Source organism: Rhinolophus hipposideros (genome assembly GCF_964194185.1).
Source record: "Rhinolophus hipposideros genome assembly, chromosome: 19".
NCBI lineage: Eukaryota > Metazoa > Chordata > Mammalia > Chiroptera > Rhinolophidae > Rhinolophus > Rhinolophus hipposideros.
The window spans coordinates 47815921-47837144 of record NC_138065.1 but is presented as its reverse complement, the minus strand read 5'-3'; the positions used below and the strand labels follow the sequence as shown (position 1 = coordinate 47837144).

At 35.1% G+C, this 21224-nt stretch overlaps 1 protein-coding gene across 8 annotated transcripts in view; it reads left to right on the top strand.

Moving 5' to 3' along the window:
• Positions 1 to 21224, top strand: part of RABGAP1L (RAB GTPase activating protein 1 like) — a 443815-nt gene that overhangs the window by 56610 nt on the left and 365981 nt on the right. For all 8 annotated transcript variants that reach the window (XM_081024862.1, XM_081024852.1, XM_081024863.1 and 5 more), the window contains exons 6-8: positions 80 to 237; positions 1420 to 1530; positions 17730 to 17796. In XM_081024862.1, coding sequence (XP_080880988.1) covers positions 80 to 237; positions 1420 to 1530; positions 17730 to 17796 — 336 coding nt within the window. The remainder of the gene's footprint in view (positions 1 to 79; positions 238 to 1419; positions 1531 to 17729; positions 17797 to 21224) is intronic.

Sequence of the window (21224 nt, the reverse complement as noted above, 5' to 3'; positions counted from 1 at the left end):
TTCAAGAATTAGGAGAGAAAGGGTATCAAAATGCAGTTAAAGCCTTTGCCTAACGGTACTTCCATTTTTATTGTTTTAGGTAAGCAGAATTTTGTATAGTTTCTGTACAGCATTCAAACGTTCTTCCAGACAAGTGTCTGATGTTAAAGACTCAGTCATTCCCACCCCCGACAGTGATGTGTTTACCTTCAGTGTCTCCTTGGAGGTAAAAGAAGATGATGGAAAAGGAAACTTTAGGTGAGGTTATTTGGGAAAAATAAAATTTGATATTGTGCCTGAAACATGATATTGGCAACTATAAAGATTCCAGAAACTATACAATGTCGGTATAAAGCTTTAAAATGCTAAAGAAATGTTTGGTGAATTTAATATGTTTCGCTTTTCTCATGCTTTTCAAATATTTTATGTCAATGATTTTCTTAATATTTAAAAATAATGATTTTGATTATAGAAGATTTAGTAAAAATAATAAAGGTAGAGTAAAAAACTATTGTCAGTTATAATCACTTTTAATACTCGATTTGTTTCATTTATTTCTAGGGGGTATTTTCACACAATTCTATATATACATTTTTTTCTTTCAACTTTGTGATATAAGAATATTTCCATTAAAATATTCTTAATCCAAATCTTTTTTAATGGTTCCCAATAGTACGTTGTGTGGTTTGATCATCATTTACTTAATCCTTTCCTTCTATTGTATGTTTAGAATGTTTTTCTCCAGTTCAAAAATAGGCAGGTAATAGGACACAGTTATACTCTAATTATTACCTATGTGCCTTAACTGTGCTTTTAATTCTAACAATAACTGTTAGTTGTTTTATCTGTTTTTCACAGAAAAAGAAATCGAGCCTTAGGTCAAATAACTTGCTCAAGGTATTTTTCTTTTCAGATAAGACAGCCTATACTTTAAACATTTATTGTTTTAATGATCATTCTTAATTATAGTCAGCCTGGTCTAGGCTACACTGCCCCAATCTATACCTTTATCCAACTTTTATTTGTATTCACCTCGATATGTCACAGTCATCTCAAATTCTAGATGTTTAAAAGGAAGCTCTCCTTCTCATTTTATTTTTGTCTTGGGTTTCATTATGTTAAAGGAACTCATGACCACACCACTAGCTACACCAGAAATGTGACGTAAAAGTAATTAAATCATATTCCTAAATTTGTTAAGTTTAAAAACAAATTTGAAATTTTGTTATTAAGAAAATCCTGTTTTTAACCTTGGTTAGGTTTTGTCGAGTATCCAATTTATGGTTTGTTACTCTGTGGCAGGATGAAAGTTTAGTACATTTTAAGAATAAAGGTGTTGCTTACACACTTTGTTGTCTCATTCTAATTTTGGGACAGATTTTCTTATTTTGTTGTTTTATTTACTGTATTGATAATTTCTGTTTTTTTTTCATTTTTCAGTCCTGTACCTAAGGATAGAGATAAATTTTATTTCAAATTAAAACAAGGAATAGAGAAGAAGGTTGTGATTACAGTGCAGCAACTTTCTAACAAAGAATTAGCTATTGAAAGGTAAGCAACCTGCTCCTAATGCTACCCAAAATTTGTATTGACATTGTTATCATGTTTCAAGAGACATGCTGTTCAATCTCAGCTGTAGTACTCATGTGGCTTTTCACCTTGCTTCAGTATCTCATTTAAAAATGAGAATGAGGATGAGAATCATAATGCATGGTGTACTTAAATCAGTTAAATGTAAATGGTTCACTGAAAATCTCAATTGATGTCAACAACAAACATGAAATGGCTTTACTTTATCAGTAATAACTGCTTCATTCCTGTCTGGTCACATCCCATTGTCCTGCTGTCCCTTGTTTACATAATGAATAGATACCTTAACTTCTCAATCATTTTTGATTATTCCAAAGTATTTACTTAATGGGATTTCAGAAGCTTTAAAAGATGGATATATGTATTTTAAATACATAAATGCGCACGGACAAACACACATATACATACACACATATACATATATGTGTATGTGCATTTATATATTTATGTACATATTTGACCATACAAAAACAACAAAACAAAGTCTTGTAGGACAAAAGATACTATAAGAAAGTCAATAACAAATGACAGTTCTGGAAAAAATATTTGTAATGTAAATGATGGACGAAAGGTTAATATCTATAGTATATATAAATTTCATAACAGTTGGCAGAAAAAGAAAAACAAACAATGAATGAATAGACAAATCACAGGAAAGCTATTCAGATGGCCAACAATCATATCCACATATACATATATAATATATATGTAATGTAATAGATATATATAGTATATATACTATATAGTATATATTATATAATTATATACTATATAGTATATATTATATTAGTAATTATATATACTAATATAGTATATATAGTATATATTAGTATATAATACACACTATATTAGTATATATTATATATACTATAGTATATATTATATAATATATAGTATATATTATATTAGTATATATACTAATTAGTATATATTAGTATATATAATATATACTATAATTATATATATAATTATATATTGTATAATATATAATATATATTAATATATACAATATATGCTACATAGTATATATACTTTATATAATATAGTTACATTATAATTATATTATACATAGTATATATTATATATAATTATATAGCATATATTATATATAATATATAATTATTATGTAATATATAATTGTATAATATGTATAACAATTATATATGTATATATACATTTATATGTGTATATATATGCATATATGTGTGTGTGTGTGTGTGTGTGTATATATACATATATATATATACACATACATATATAAATATATAAAGATGTCCCAATTCACAAATAGGGAAATGTAATTAAGGTTACAATAAGATATCAGATTGGCTAAAATAACATGTGGAACTGGTGGGGATATGGGGAAAAAGGGTAAAGTGTTAGTACATCCTTTTGGAAAAGCAATCTGGCAACATCTATAAAGATTAAAAATACCTGTAATTAGACACATCAGTTCCATTCTAGGGAATCTATCCTATTGGAAATGAAAGTACGCCATCTAAGGACGTTTTTAAAGATGTTTATTACAGCATTGTTTATGGTGACAAAAAACTGGAAGTAAAAGCAAATGCCTATTTACTGGGCTTGGAGGCTGGGAGAAATTGGTGATGACCACAAGAGAAAGCAAAGCCTCTTTACCAATGCTGTTGTATACTATGACCACACCTCCCCTGAACCTCCATTCTCTAGGCTGGGATGAATATGGGGGGTCAGTTGAGGTCCTGGCTGATGGCATCATCAGGCAATCCAATCCCTGTCCCTCTTAAATCTAGGAGGAGGTGTCTGGCCCCTAATGATCTGCAGCTTTCTTTAGAGTGTCAGGTGTTTAGCTCCACTTTCTTCCCATCTTTGGATCCTACTGCTAGTATCCAGATAATAGGAAAAGTTCTGTTCAGTATCTCAGTATGGTGATGCATGTAAGTGTTTTTCACTTGAAAACAAATAAACCCCCATATTTCATCAATTTTAAGATGTACATGTTTTCATATTTAGCATCTCTGAAATTGTGGTGTATTTAACAGTTGATGGCATCTTATAATTAAGTTGTCATCGTTTCTTCCCTTTCTTAGTGATATAAAAAATACTGTGAGCCTTAAAATTGATGGCTTCTTAAAATTGCTGAGAAGTAGCTGAAAATAAAAGTATTGTTGATTTTGAATATTTTTGTCCCGAAAGAATGATGGTGAGATTTAAATTTGTTTTTTGGTTAGCTGTAGATACAGTAATGTTTTCATCTTTTTATTTGGAAGTAATTTCACCTTTTTATTTGGAAGTATTTTTTCAAACTGCAGAGTAGTTAAAAAAAATAAAGCATGTACAGAGAATACCTGTATAATCTTTGCTAAGAATAACTTGTTGGTAATTTCTTACACCATTTGCTTCGCATCTACTTTCTCAATCTCTAAATCTTTCAGTTTCTCTGTCTCTTATTTTTTAAATTTTTATTTTTTTTATACTTTTATTTATTTAGGTGTGTTTTTCCAGGACTCATCAGCTCCAAGTCAAATAGTTGTTTCAATCTAGTTATGGAGGGTGCAGCTCCCAGTGGCCCACACAGGGATCAAACCGGAAACCTTGTTTAAGAGCTCTGTGCTCTAACCAACTGAGCCAAGCGGCCTCTCCAACTGTCTCTATCTTTTAATCATTCTCTCCCTCCCTCCCTATCTACATACACATACACAAAAACATACATACACGCACGTACGCACACACGCTCGCACATGCACACGTACACATGATTGTGTTTTTGAACAATTTAAAATTAAATTACATACCTCGTGACATTTTCCCCCTACATACTTCCTTAGAAAAATGGGTGTCTCTTCTATAACCACATTCTATGTATCAGCTCAGTAAATTTAGCATTCATACAATACTTTTTATCTAACCTGCCATTTGTCTTCAGTTTTGTTAGTTAACCCAGTAATGTCCTTTTCCTTTTCCAGTTCAGGATTCACACTAGGTCAGATAATTGCATTTAGCTGCTGTTTGTCTTTAGCTTTCTTTAATCTGGGAACATTTCCACAGCTTTTCTCTGTATCTTACGACATGGACATTTTTGAAAAATACATTACTTTCCCTTGTTTTTAATATAACATCACTCATTTGGGGTTTATCTAACATTTCCTCATGAGTAGATTCAGATTATTTATTGCTGCATAGGTGATGTTTCCTTCAGAGTATGTCACATCTGGGTGTGTCTGATGACCATCTGGCCCTTGCTGGTGATGTTAGTTTTGATTACCCAGTCGAGATGTCTGATTTCTTCACTGTCATTCCTCTTTTTTTCTCTCCTGCAATTGTTGGGAGACTCACGAAAATATCCTGCTTCTCATCAAAATGTCTTCTTTTATTTCATTCATTCATTCGTTTATTCATTTGTTCATGATTCTTGTCTGATCCAGTCTTTGCTGTGATGAATGCAAAATGCTAATTTTTCTCTTGGATTTTTTCTAGATTTACCAGTTATCCCTTGGCATTCGGATGCCAAGACCTCTCCCTTCTCTTCCATTTATTTACCTACTTATTGGTATAAACTCCTGAATTCCAGCCCCCCCCCCACAATAGATTATAATTCACTACCGTGCTTAAATATTTTGGTGCTCACATGGTCCCAGAATTTGCCAGTGGGACCCCCTTTGAACTCTATGTCCTTATGTCATGTCTCCAGCGTTTTCTTTCCGGCATAACAAAAGGCAGTTGTCCACTCATCAAGGCTGTAGTAACTTCCAGTCTGAAGTATGAGGTATTGAATTGAGTAATTTAACTTAGTAATTACTTAAAACCTTAGTTTTATGATTAAGCAGTATATAGAGGCCTGTACAGCGTATTTATAAGATGGATTCCTTCCTTTTGCCAATGAAAAGCTCTCAGTTTGATCTACTTGAGTGCAGAAACCTTGATGAATATAGGTGAAACATCTGAATGCCCAATCATAGTATTTTCTTGGTTAATTTAAACATTTACACATACATTTTAAATATATTACACAAAATAACTTAGAAATCGTGCTTTTTGTCCATTTGTACTCATAAGACAACTTTATTCTTACCCTCTTCAATAATCTTCAACATCAGGTCTTCATCATCACTTAATCTACTTTTTGAATAGTTTTAAGGTATTTTTGAGAGCACATTATCTCAATTTCTGCCCAAGTGTTTGAGATAAAGTACTTTTTGAATCAGTATATATTGCTATCATTAGAAATTTTACCTAAGCCCCAAGTCACCATTTGCATAATAGTAGGATAGTTAAAAACCATTCTACATATAATCACTTACTATATTGCTTCTATTTTAATATCATTAATGTTGGTGATACTATCTAAGAACTGTGGGTTCATACCTCTGCAGTAATTACTAAACCCATGTTAAGTTTCTCACACATTCTGTTAGATGACCTTTGTAAGCAGCTACACTAAAATTGACTGAGACTGCTTCAGACTAATGTGTCTTCCTCAAACAGTACTTTGTTCAACATAACAGAATTTCCTGTGATGTGGGATATTTTGTAAATACTTAGATTTACTATCTTTTTTGGAAAAAGCAACCCTTGTCTTTTATTGGGTTATATGTGGTATTTAATGTGTTTAATCACAAAATGTAAATAGTGGAATTTAAGATAATCCAGTAGGTGGCAATCTTGTCAAGAGAATTCTTAACATCTCTGAATTGCTAACATTGCTGCTGACAAAGTTAATTTGTAGCATGAAGACATTGGTTTGAAAGAAAATCCTTCAAATGACATAATTTTGTTTTATCTTTCGAAAGAGAAAATGATACATCATTTTTAGTATATGTGCTGCCGAAGCGAGCACAATATATCATTTTTAAAAACAGCTTTTCATTATGTAAAATGTCTAACATACACAAAAGTAGAAAGAAGAATATACTGAATCCGAGTGCACCCATCACCCACTCCAAATGCTAATTTTCACAATTTGTTTTTTTTAATTATTAATTTTTATTATGAATGAAGCCATTTCTCTGTGCATTCACGGGTTCAAATGTTCCTCATATGTAGATATTTGACAAATTAGACTGTCACGATCTATTTTGACATCTTTGAAGGCAAGTACGATGCTATTGATCCCAGACCCTTCAACAGGTAGCCCAGTGCTACTAGGCACAGAGCTTTGTACTTAGCTTCTTAATCCTTACTTAGCCCTTTTCTGTTGAGCACTGTCTTCGGTGCTACCTTTGAGGTGTAGGTACGATTATCGGCTGTTGTACAGCTCAGGAATCTGAGGCACACAGAGGTTAAATAATTTGCCCGAGGTCATACAGTTAAATACTGGGTCCATCTGGTACCAGAATATATGTTCTGACTCTCTACTGTCTCTTTGAAAATACTTGTTGAATAAATGAATAAAAAGTTTATAAGACATTTATAAATTTAGAGCATTGACTAAATTCATTGTAATATAGAGGCCGTAATAGAACAATACATCTGATAGAATTCCTACCTTGTTTGGAGGATATGTGAAAACTGCTCTTGTGCGTGACTTGAAAATTTCTAATGTTCTTTCCCTTTACTCAATCACCCATGTTAGATTTTACATATTCATCTTTATTTAGGAACTGGACATGAGAGAGAAAATGATATTAACAGCCAACATTTATTGAGCACTCACTGTATGACAACTATTGTACAGTTTAATTTTCCTAGCAACATGTATGGAAGGTGTAACTATTAACTTATTTTTGCAGATGATGAAACAGATGCTTAATGAGGTTAAATAACTTTGGTCACTTGGCCAGAAACGGGTAGAGCCAGGGTTTAAGCAAAGGCCGTCTCACTCCTGAGAGTATCCTCTTAAAGACTGTACCCACTTAACTCTTGATTATACACTAAGCTTAAAATTAATCAAACCTGTAAGAAAATAAATGAATCGATATTCTTTGGTGTATTTCCAGCAGAATTTGAAAATGTGAATATTCCAGTGATTGCTCAGTGCCTTCAATCAATCCCAGAGGCATCTTTTTTTCTAGTGGCAAAAGATCTTTACTTAGGTTTATTTAACTTAAGGTGACAAATCAAGATCGTTACAGACAAAGAGGTTGCCAGGTTCTAGCTGAGGAGCATTCCAGGTTGTTCAAATGTAAAAGTAATTTTTTATTGAAATATATTTGACATGTAACATTGTATAAATTGGAGGTGTACAACATACTGATTTGATATATTTCTGTATTATAATATGATTGCCATTGTAGTGATAGTTGGCACCTCTATAACATCACATAATTATTTCTTTTTTGTGGTTAGAATAATTAGGAATTAGTCTCTTAGCAAGTTTGATTATAAGATTATACACATTCACTATGCTGTGTTTTAGATCTCTAGTACTTATTTACTACTAGTTGCAAGTTTGTGTCCTTAAAGAATATATCTTCTACTCCTCCACTCCCCAGCCACTGGTGACCACCATTTTACTCTGTTTTTACGAGTTTGGCTTTTTCAGATTCCACATATAAGTGATATAATATAGTATTTATTTATCTGTCTGACTTACTTAGTATAATGTCTTCAAGTTCTGTTCGTGATGTCGCAAATCACAGGATTTCCTTTATCATGGCTGAATAATATTCCAGTGTGTGTGTGTGTGTGTGTGTGTGTGTGTGTGTACACACATGACATCTTTATCCATTCATCCGTTGGGCGCTTAGGTTGTTTCCATATCTTAGCTATTGTGAATATTGCTGCAGTAAACATCAGACTGCATATATCTCACATTTCTTTGATATCCTGTCTTAATTTCTTTTGCGTATATACCCAGAAGTGGAATTGCTGGATTATACGGTAGATCTATTTTTTTCAAGAACCTCCATTATTGTTTTCCATAGTGGCTGAACCAATTTACATTTTTAATTTACATTAAGAAAATAATTCCTTATTTATTGGTTTAGGAAATTGTGATTTCAAACCTGGCTGTTAAGTAATTAGAAGAGATGGGGTATTTTTAATTATATCCTACACCAGTCATCAATTTATTACCTCTTGGCTCCAAATCTACCTTCTTGCTCCGTCTGCATTAGTAGAGCTTTCTGCATTTCTTCTTTGCAAGCAGGCACAATATTAAATCGCACCAGCAGAGGGTGCTGGAGACACTGCAGAAGGAAGGGACTTCCTGGTTCTGGTGTGATTGCTGCTCTTGCTGCAAGATTCTGGGACCGTGCAGTGGCGCTGTGCTCCAGCTGTGCACCCAGTGCAAGCTCTCACTCTGAGCTCATCATCCTGGTTCTGGCTCTGGGAGATCTTCCTGTGGCCCTCCAGGCACAAACTCTGTGGGCTCCACACCTCACAGCCCTCTCCAGTGAGCTGGCTCCAGGAGTCCTGGTTTCCATTCTTTGCCTGCCGCCCCCTTGGCTGCCTGCACCTAGAGAGTGTTTTCTGCTTGCTTGTAGCCAAGCTTTGCCTGTCAGTAAACTTCTTTGTCATCCTCTGGATGTCTGGGTATGACATCCTTTGTCAGACCCTCGCTGGTGGGGTCTGAATACCAGCTTTAGGGAGAGAACCCTCCTTCCTAGGTACTCTCCCTTATCCTTGAGTATTCTTTAGGATTCTCTTAATAGTTACTCAACTATTACATTTAATAATTCTTTATAGTAAACTTTCCCTGTTCAAATTACTGTGTGTTCTCTCCTCATTGGACCTCTACTGACAATATCTAATTGAATTAGTATCTAATGAAATTAGCCAGTCCCATAGATAAAGTTTCTGATACATTTCCGGGAAGAAAACATCAACAACTGGTTATTTTAGGTAGTCTTTTAACTGATAGTCTTTGAACTGTCATAATAATGCAAGTATAATTACTACTACTTAATGATTTCCACATCCATCCCAAGTGTTTAATGCATAGTCTTCTTTATACTAAAGCAAGAAATCCTGCAAAGTGAATTACCTTTTTATTTGCTTTTTTTGGGGAGAGGGGGAACTAAAGCATGTTATTTTTTTCCTTGCTAAGAAACATAGCTGATAAGAGGCAACATGATTTGATTTGAATTCAGGGCTTCTTGCTATTTTTCCTAAAGCCTTTCCATTTGACTCTTTTGTATGACTTTTTAGGGGGAGGGGAGAGGGGAGGTTTTAGGTACCTATATATATAATATAAAGTTGTCCCTTGGTATCTGCAAGGAATTGGTTCAAGGACCCCCCACAGATACCAAAATCCGGAGATGCTCAAGTCTGTTATATAAAATGGCGTACTATTTGCATATAACCTACATACAGCCTGTTGTATGCTTTAAATCTCTATATTACTTATAATACCTAATACAATGTAAATGCTATGTAAATGTTATGTACTATAAGGAATAATGACAAGAAAATGTCTGTACATGTTCAGTAGAGACACAACCATCAAAGGCCTAACTACACAGTACACGTCAGCAACTTTTTTTTCCTCTCAAATATTTTCCATCCATAGTTGCTTGAATCCACAGATGTGGAATCCACAGATATGGAGGGTCAACTGTAATTATTTTGTATCACCAGTAAACATTGTTAGTAATATTTTGTTTTTATGTATAATGGCAGCATAGCTTTTTTTATTTTTAAAGATCTTTGGTTCCTTTGAAGGGAAGAGCGGGGAAGAACTACATAAAATGTTATTTTTATTTAGTAGGACTTTAGGTGATTAACAAAAGTTTAAAAAGTATTGCATGTGGAATTTTTTATTTGTGCTTATCCTTTTTATTCTCATGTCATTTTTCTAATTGTTATTCACCTATTTTCTTTAAGGTTTATGTATTTAGACAAATTATTTGTATATCCCACTATAGAAAACTGTTATTCTCTTGACAACTGATCAAAGTTTTATATTGCTTGATTCAGCTGTTTTAAATGAAGTCGAGCATCTAAGGAATCGATATTATTTTACACACACATGATATTGTTTTATATTAAAGATTTCTTTACGCGAAATGTAAATACTAAAATAGGGCTGTGCAGAAAGGAGTTAAGGTAGCAGGCCCGCCTCTGTTCCTGAAGGTCCGCTTGTAAGGTTGGTTCTTGCCCGGGATCTGGAAACTTGGATTTCGGGAGACTTCCCACCATTCCCAGCGTGAGAAGAGTGCCTGCCTGTTCCTAAAGGATTGGTGCGAACAACGTAGTGTATGCTTTCCTCCTGGAGTGTGGAATTTAGTACGTGGTAGACAAAGGGTACTTGTGCGATCAGTCCCCAGTAAAATCTTGGACACTGCGTCTCTGTCAGCTGCCACACTAAACTTTTCACACACGTCACAGCTCGTTGCTGGAGGTATTAAGTAGTGACTCCACAGGGAGAAGACTCGGGGCGTTTGCACCTGGTTTTCCCTGAACTTCACCCCAAGAGCCTTTTACCTTTGCTGGTTTTGCTTCATATCTGTGGATTCTGAGGAATGGCCTTAAATACAATTCTAGGCTGGGTCCTGTGAGTCCTTGTAATAAGAGTGGTCTTGGGGCTCCAAAACAAGGGCAGTTTGTTATGGCTGGTTTTTCATGTAGGAATCACATTCAAAATCACTATTTCTGTCCATGTGTGCGCTCGCACGCATGTGTAGCTTTTATTGATTATAGAAAGTATTTGCCTAATGGAAGGTCTCTGTGAGGACACAGGACAGCTTTTTTGGACCTTGTCTTGAGAGGAGCAGGAGCATTTGTAACCTGAGGTTATGAGCTAATGTAAAGTAAATACATATGTGGGTTTACAACTTGGCAAACTCATCAACTGAGAGTGTCTCTGGGCACCCAGAAGTAGTTGTCTTTTCTTGATGCACTTCACGTAAAACCCCTTTCACACTCCTATGTTCTGTTCCCTTCCTTTCCTCCTCAGTAACATAAGAGGGTGCTCAGAGCGCCACATGCCTCTCCCGTGACCTGTGCACCTGAGTTGTCCAAAACTGTAGAAAAGCAGGTGCTCCGGCGCTCTGCCCAGATCCTTCTTCCTACCCTCAACCTTCAGCCTCACTGAAATCTATTTCTATCCTGCCCGTGTCTTTCAGGCCTTGTAAGAAGTCCAGGAGTCCTTGGTTTTCCTTCAATGCTCAGATTCTAACACCCACATGACTCTGTGTATCCCCCCATCGGACATCCATACCCACCTTTGCTCAACTTCCTAACCCATTCCATTTGATGCTCTGCAACTCATAGTCCAGCATCAGCACAATTCCTTTTACCCTCCACCTGATTGCTGACTGGCACCTTCACTTTCTACAACCTGGCTTTTGCCGGAGTCCACTGGTTCCCTTACAGCCCTTTCAAATGGTGACTGTTTTCCTACCCCTCGTACCTCCAGCCTGGAGGTGTGTAAGTAGTTTTCTTGCATGCCTTTGCTTTTTCCAGACTGTTGTTTCTCTTTCCTCCGTAAAAACTCCCAGCTTCAAAGCTCATCCTCTCAGATTTTAGCATCTGCTAAGCTCTCTCATAGTTATCTACAAAGCTTTGGGGTTCCCATCATTCTTTGTAGATTTCAGCTCCTGGCTCACAGTCACTCTCTAATTATTAGGCTAATCATAATTTTTGGCCATTTCAATATCCGTGTAGATGATTTTTTTTTTTTTAATAAACTAGCTTCTTAGTTTCTTGATCTCTGCTTATCCAAGATCTTGTCCTTTTTCCTACCTCAACCACCTGCTTCTGTGGTCATACTCTACGATTTGTCATGATAACTGTACTTCCTTCATAATCTTAATTTCAGGTATCCCACTCTCTGAGCACTACCTCTTACCTCTCTAATTCACTTGTCCCCCCACCTTAATTTTAGTCTTTGATCCCACTGAGACTAATAATCTCTGGCCCTGTCATGTTTTACTATTCCTCACCCACTCACTCATGTTTTTTCTTGCCTCCTTCCCAATTTATATTCCATTATCTATCTTTATAAATTATTCCTTTATATACTCCCAGAGTTCTCTTGCCCTCTCTCTCCCATTTTCCTACTCTCCTGGCATATTCCCAGCTCCAGTTAATTCCAGCTTTTTGCTCCTTTGCGCCAACACTTGTTATAACCGAATGCTGCTGGAAACAAAACAAAACAAATATACACCCATGCTGATTGCTTTCACCTCAGATTCATGACCATGAGCTCACTTGTGTCTTAGTGTTGATAGCATTTCTGTTTCATTTTACTCCACAAGCTGTTTCATCTCTGTCCTAGATCATTTCACACCATCTGTTTAAACCTCTGTCATGTCTCCTACCATGATTACTCTCAGCCAATGATCATTTCTTATTTAAAATAATAGAAGCAATAAGAATAGGACTTTAGATGTCCCCATCACTGTGTCTACCAATCGATCTCATGTGTACCGTACATTCTGCCTTCTCTATTATTACTCTGGATGAAATGTCCATGCTCTGATGGCCAACTTCCTAACCATATACTGGATTTAATTCCATTTTGCCTTCTTGACATTATTTAGCAGTGTTTCTGTTGCCACGACCATTCCTTAGGTTACCTCATCCAGTTTTGTAACTTTAAATATATCTATAAATGGATGACTTCCAAAGTTTTACCTCTGACCTGAGAGGTCTCCTCTGGAACTCCCAGTTCATGTATCTAACGACTTCCTATCTTCATTTGGCATCTCAAAATTAATGCACGAATTTATGTTACCATAATAGTTTAATAGTTGTCAATGTTTCCAAAGTGCTTTAAATTACAAAGTATTAAATAAATAATACTTTTGTTTTTTTCATTTCCCTGTATCTTAATAATTGACAATAAGAGAATTTTTTAAAGTTTTGACAAAAATATTTACAAGTCACAGGGCAACCATATTTTTTCCCATGGATGGTAAGATTGCTCTTGCACGGTTCTGCTCATGTGGTTATTATGCGTAGAGTGGGGAATGTTGGTATGTCTTTCTCTACTTCATTCCTTCACTATGGCAAAAACAATCCCAGTGATTCTTATGTAGGAGACTTTTCCAACCATCTTTTGCTTTAGCTTCTTTAGGGTGAGACTATCTGGGATTCCAATTTTTATGAAATTGTTTAATTTTCAGAGTTTTTGTATATTGTTCTAAAAAACTATAATTGAGTTACAGCTTTCCTTCTTTGTAGTACTCTGTTTATTCCCTTCTGACATACTGTCACTTTTTAGGTTTTAATAACAAAAGTTTAGTAAGAGACAGTGTTCTTTAATTGGTATTGTTCAGAGCCTGCCTCCTTTTCCTTTCCTTCATTCTTAATTTTTATCCATAGTCTTCATGGAGTTATATAGAATCCTAATGATTTGATGGACAAAAGTGGAAAAAAAAATTAGTTTCCTATTGCAGTATATTAACATATATCTTTATTTTTCTCTCTTATTTTTCTATCAGTTAACTCTAAAGCATTGCTAGACACACTGAGATTTGGGTGTTGGTATGGATGCTAATTTGGTGTTCAAAGCTGTTTAAAGTTCTGTTTTGAGTAAAAACTAATTGGGTATTAGGGAATGCTAAATGTTTTCAATGATAGTAGTGACTGTAATAATAATTCCTAATTGGCAACTGCTCTGTAATTGACAGTGTCCTTCCACCATGAGTTTTTTTTCATTTCAACTTTACATTAGCCATAGTGAACATGTAAATAGGTGATAGCTGAATTTCAGAAACGTGGTGACACTTTGAAGTGTGTCAGTGACTTACCCCGGATCACACAGGGAATTTATAATCTTTTCTACTGAAGGCCAGGGAGTTGGCCAGAGTGTAATGTGAAGACCATACGGTTCTGGAGTCACACGGGCTTCAGTTGTAGTGTTATCACTTACCAGGTGTGTGGCTTGGACAAATCACGCGTACTTGCAGAAAAGCAGTTTTATTATTATGCTATAGGAAGGCTGTTCTGAAATGTAAATGGGGCACTATAGTAACATCTGACTTCAAGTTAAGGCATTCAATACAGTAGCTATTATAATTAAATATAGTAATAATTATTAATAGGATAACGTCACCGTCTTATTCTCAGGAGGTTTGATTTCAAATTTTGGGCAGGTAGGTCAGCTGTTGGCTGTATTATAAATAGTGCTGGGTGTCTTTCCTGTCTTCGCTGTTCTTGGAGCTATCAGAAAACTCATTCTGCACTTACAGCTATCAGAAAACTTACTATATCAGGTTGTGATCGCCTGCTTGCTTACTTCCCCCGCCTACTAGACCGTGAGCTCCTTGAGAAAATAGGTGTGATAGCAATTTGCTTTCTACATTATTTATAGAGTTAATAAGAGAAGGTTGACTGCTTTGAACGCCCCAGTGAAACATTTAATATTTGCAGTAGGTGTTTGTGGTATTAATAATATCTAATTACTGACACATTATTCCTAATAGATCTTGCTTGTCCCCATAGGAAACCTGATGTGCTTCAATGAAGTATAATTTTGGAAATGAGTAATACAAGTTGATAGAAGAAATGTTGTGCAATTTTAGTGCTGGAGGAATCCTTAGAGTTTATGTATTATACCTTTTCCATTTTCTAAAAGAGCAAACAGAGGCCTAAGGGGGTTAAGTGCTTTCTCTAAGGTCACACTGCTGGTTGGTGGCAGGAATTTTTATTTATAACCCAGAAAAAGAGCAGTGCATCAGAGATCATCAAAATAAGATAATATGTGTTGCCATTTAAGGAAAACTAACTTCCAAGGCTCCTTTTGCAGTAGATTTTAACATAGAAATATTATGGAAATAATACCCATAAATAAGATTTTAACATAGAAATATTATGAAAGTAATACTCATAAATAAAATTATACCCATTTAGTATTTACCTACAAGTGCTAGGCAAACAAAATAATAGAAGAGTTTAAATTTTCAAAAAAAAAGGCAGAAAGAAAGGTGGGCAAGATGCATATTAAACTGAAGTATTGGTTTCTAAGGGGGCTGAAATAGAGAGAGAAGGGAGAATTAATTTTTCCCCATATACTTTGGTATTTATTAACTTTTACAATGAGTATATAATAGTTTTGTAGATTAAAAACTCTATAACATAGAAAATTGTTCTTAAAAAATCCGTGATTGGTGAAAGCTGAAGCAAAGTACGTGCATACTGTGTAGTTCCCTCTTATCTGCAGTTTCTCTTCCCGCAGTTTCAGTTACCTGCAGTCAACCACGGTCTGAAAGTATTAAATGGAAAATAAACAGTTTATAAGTTTAAAATTGTGTGCTGTTCTGAGTAATGTGACGAAATCAGGCTGTATACTACTCCTTGCCCATAGTCACTTAATAGTTGTTTCAGTTATTGGCGGTCGAGGTATCACAAGGCTTGTGATACAGGACCTGTTTTATTTAATGGCCCAAAGTGTAAGAGTAGCAATGCTGCTGGCAATTCGGATATGCCAGGAGAAGCCGCAAAGTGCTTCGTCAAGTGAAAAGGTATGTATGCATGTACAGGAAAAAGCTTAGTATATGTAGGGTTCGGTACTGTCTGCGGTTTCAGGCATCCACTGGGGTCTTGGAAAGAATCCCCCGTTGACAAGCGGGACTGCTGTGTAAGGAATGTGTGACAAATCTTCTGTCCTCACTGATCTGACTTCTTAGTTGGGCGACCAAATATTATATCTGAAAAGAATTAACTCTTTTATTCTTATCAAGATTTTAAAGCACTAATAGAAAAAAATAGTACAATGAGTTGCATGATTAATGGACATTTAATTTATACAGTGTTTATTATAGGAGTTAATAAGAGAGAGATCAAATTGTACATAGAAATCATATTAAAATTATTACTATTAGATTAATTATCTCTGTTGTAGTAAACTGTATTTTGTTCAGTGATGAGCAATGATATGTTTGGAAAGTTATCTTCAGAGCTTATCAACTTGATTTTTGTTATGTACTTGATTTGTTTTGGATGCCAAAAGGGAGCCTGAGCAAAGTATCCTCAAATACTCACAGGAAGTACATATTGTTTTACCACTTACTGAGCTTTTACTTGGATAGGACCAATCACTTGGTTCATGGAAGAAAAAAACCAATGCTACTAGAAAAGTAAACCTTTGGAACACAGCAAGGATGACATGAAATACTGACTGGTCAGCTGCCACTATTTTGAAATTTGAACAATCTTATATTTAATTGATTTACATTGTCTGCTCCTTGTGTAAAATGCTCTGTAGCATATTTTTGAATTTTGGAAAGCTGCAATAAAAACACTCTGGTAAGAAAGAAAAATACTCTAGTAAGTGTCGGCGTGTGTGGTTGGTAGAGGGACACTGTGGACAGATCACATCGCCTCTCAAGTTATAAGACCTGTTTAATAGCCACATGAATTTGGGTAAATTGTTTAACATCTCTAGACTTTACTTTCTCTTAACGCAGAATTAATAATAATATCCTAACAAATATAAAACTGTTAGATTTAGCTGAATTTTGGAGCTCATGCAAAATCCCTTACAAATAAAGGGGTAGCGTTGATGGGATTCCTAAAGCCTCTCTAGCATCAAGAAGCACAGGATAAATTAGTGAATCGTTACTAGTATATAGTATGTTGGATAATATTTTCACTAATACAGAGGGTGCCAAAAACATGTATACACGTTTTAAGAAAGAGAAAAGCTGTATTAAAATTGTAATACTCAATGTATACCGATAACAAAAGATGAATACAAGTCATGGGTATACATTTTTTTGGCATCCCCCGGTATAATAACACATTTAGTAATGTGTTTTATGTAACTTTTTTTTTTTCCAAACCGAGGATATAGTATTAATAGTCTACTCAGTGAACATGACTGTTGAGGGCCAGGGTAATTGTTTCTATTAATCTAGCTTGATGCAAAGAGAGAACACAGTGTCTTATTCATATATTTTTAAAAAATAATCCTTTTTAATTTAACTGAGTTAGTTGATCTTGACCTATATGTTTGGAATCAGGCAAATAAAATCTAATTTCTACCTAGAAACTAATTCATATCTCACTACTGTATTGTTTCAATCAATGATTCTGTGGCCATTTTTATCAGAGTTTCTGAGCATTGGTAATCTTTCATATGCAAACATAAAGATCGGAGAATTTAAATAACCTACTTCTATGTGATTTTATTAAATCTTAATTAATTCTTTGTGGTGTTTCTCTAGAAAACTAAAGTTATTTGTAAGTACAGAGCTCAGATTGTATAGGTATTATAAAAAGGCTTTTGCTCACTGAGCTTCTCGATATATTCTTGATTCCTTATTTCTCCTTTTTTCCCCTCCCAATATTTTCAGATGTTTTGGAATGTTATTAAGCCCAGGTCGAAACGTGAAGAACAGTGACATGCATTTACTGGATATGGTAATGATAATCTTAAATACCTTAACCACATAGAGATGATAGTTATTTTATATTTTTAAAGTATTTTCTATTTTAAAATTTTGCCATATTGTCAAAATCGTTTCTAACTTTCAGCTGTGTGACAGTAATAATTAAATTTGGAAACCTGACCTTAAAATTACTTATGAGGGAGAGATTTAGGAAAATTTCCACCAAAAAATCATATGCAAGTTGACAGCAAGTAAAAGGACAGAGTTATGACAATATCCATTTATTTGTCTGTGTGGCTTCTTAGGAAGATGTCTTTCCTTTGAACCAAAAATAACAAGTACATAATTATAAGAGACTTCCAGAGTGAATACGGTGCCTTTTATTTATTTTAAAGCACTGTTATTAATTTGAGTACTGCAAGGGATGCTTTTGTTTTCTTTAAAGCATTTCCTTTTCTGAATTTCTCCTCCTTGATTACCTGTCCTTAGCAAAGTGTATTTACTGTTGGAGTGGTATTTATTTCAGGAAAGCCCTTAAAGGTTAATATATATTTAAGAGTTGGTATTTAAGGTAAAAATAGCAAGTCATCTTAACTTTTGAACAGAAATGCCTTCTAATATTGAAGTTAATGAAAACATTTACTTTGCAATTTAAAAATATTATAGGAAATAGTCATCGTAGCGTAAGTATAGTTTTTTTTTCATACTTAACTAAGACTTTTATATCAGTGATAATAAGTACTACATGTTTTCTTTCTTTCGGCTGTGGTTTGCAAATGTCAGTTCAATGTCACCAGTGACAATCAACTTTTTCTTTGAGTTATTTCATGGTAACATCACATGGATTTTCTGGTGGTACTAGAATGGGTCATTCAGCCTGTTTGAGTTCCTAATTGTGTGCCAAGCATTGTATGAGGTGCTGGGGTTGTAGATAAGGTAAAACATCACTCTTACCATCTGTGGGTTCATCGTCTTGTGATGGAAACCTCTTAAGTATGTAACTACAGCAATGGGTTAAGTGCCCTCACAGTTAATACGATGAGTCGCAGAAATACAGAGGAAGCACTGCATGCACAGGGGAGGTAAGGACAACCAGTCACATTGAGTGTGCAGACAAATTAGCTATGGATCTATCTCCCCTCCATCCCTCTTTACAACATATCAGTAATGCAAGTGGTTTTACCTAAGGCAAGCCAGAGCATTTGGGAGCCCTGAAAAATCCATAAGAAGGTCGTTCAGGGACATGAAGCACTTATAAAGCTCCTCGGTCCTAACTAGTCATGATCTTTTAGAGTTTAAAAGATTAAGATGAATCCCTGGCAGAGATTTTTCCATGAAACCAAAGTTCAGATTATAGCATTGCAGACCTGGCATGAACTCTGGAGTTCCCTTAGTCTTGTGTGTGTCTTATTTGCAGCGCAGTTCTCCACGGTTAAGAGTTCACATGAAAATCAAAGGCTTGTCAACACTGAGGCTCCTGGAAGGACAAGTGGGCTGACCTGTGCAACAAAGAGTTGATCAAGTGGGAGGGCTTCTATTTGCAATTATCAACAGTTGTGGTTTGTTATGACCCCGTGCTGTTGATTTTCATACTATCTTCATACATGGTGATGGAGTTATGGCTAGAGTAACTCTAATAAAAAGGAACTCATTACTTTGTAATGAAGACCATAGGACAGTTCTGGTTATTACAAAGTTATTTCTCTGTAACCACCTCATATCACATGCCTTATAACTTGGCCTCATTTGTCTTATTTCTACCCCCCTACAGCAAGATGTTAGTACTTCTGCTTCTGTGACATGTCCAATATGTGAACACTTTTGAAAACAAATTTCACCTTCTTACACTTTATTCCGACAAACTTTCAAAAGTCTCACTTTGCCTCTTTCTTTCCTTGTCTCTTCCCCTTTTTCCTCCTCTTTTCACTTCTTGCCCTTTCTCTCCCTTCCTGCCCGTTCTCTGCCCTTCTCTCTCTGTTCCTCTTTCTCTCTGCTTTTCCCTCCCTTCCTGCCTCCCAATATCTGCCTTTGTTTTTTTAACTGCAGGATTAATTATTTTAAAGGATTTTAAATTGGGTTTTTCCATTTCTTTCTCAGCACTTAGCAGTTTCCAAATGCTCTGCTCTTCTTCATATTGTTTTCCCTCCCATATAGTTTCTGTTACCGTCACATGTTTAACTTCATTTTATGTGTGGCCTGTCATCACCTACTTCGTACCAAAACATTTCAGCTCTGCTTTTGACTGCTCAGTTTCCTTGGTATTTATTAATTGAAAGAAATAATTTCATTGGTTTAGCTCATCTTTTTAGACAAGTATAGTGCAGCTTTTGACCACAGATGGATTGGGTTTTTTTTTGGTTAATGCCTGTCCTTGTTTTGAATGGGGGTCTAATTAGAAGGTAGAGAGAGAGAGGATTGGGACAAGTTGAGAGAGGGAGAGAGAGGGGGAAAAGAGGGAGAGAAAGAGAAAGAGAGTATCAATATATGAGTATGTTGGAAGTACTGAGTGGGTTTCCTTTCACGTGACCATGAGTGTATTTCATTGAATGTGGTCCTTGCATTCAAGTTATGCAATCTGGTTAGTGAAACACCACTGATACACTAGAAACATATATATATAATGGTTACCAGACGACTGAAACAATTTTATAGGGATTCAAGGGAAGCATTTGTGTGTGTGGTAATTTTGAAAAAAAAAAGCTTTTCTTTCAGTCTGACCCTTTAAGTACTCTCTATTCATAATATAAGGAAATTGGTACAGAAAAATGAAAGTACTGTGGATACTATTCGTTTTTGCATATGTACACGTCTGTATTCTATGTGCTGTTCTCCCATGGGACAGCCTCTAACCTCCCTAACCCCCAACACACACGCAGACACATATACACCACTATGTGTCCTTGCTTTCGCTATACGAATTGCTGGCTTCTTTAGTGAGAGTCAGGAGCTGGTTTGCTAAAAGTCTTGAAGAGTGGAAGAAATGAAGAGGAAAGGGAGAAGGGGAGAAGGAGAGAAGGGAAGAAGGAGGGAGTAAGTATAAGGGTAGAGAGAGATAGTTAGGCTTTTGTGTTAATTACAAACCATTGTTAATTAGACTTCTAATATTGATTTATGATTATAAGAAAGTACAAATATCTGACATACATATGGTAGAAAAGAATTAACTTTAAAGGTATTGATTATGACAAAGTAAATTAATATTTAAGAACATATTAAAAAATAGAACATTAGAAGAAAAATACTGTCTTCTTTTCCTGTGATTAGCTATTAATTCAATTTAACTGTATCCAGTGAGATCTGTAGTATAGTTTTCAGAGAAACTGTGTACATCCTTGTATGTGTAACTATATGAGATTTTGACACCCAGCCCAAGATAAAGTTAAATATAACTTCATAGCAATATAATGTTTTTGTGATTCAGCATGTAAGAGTATACCTCTTTTACCCAAGAGGTATGTG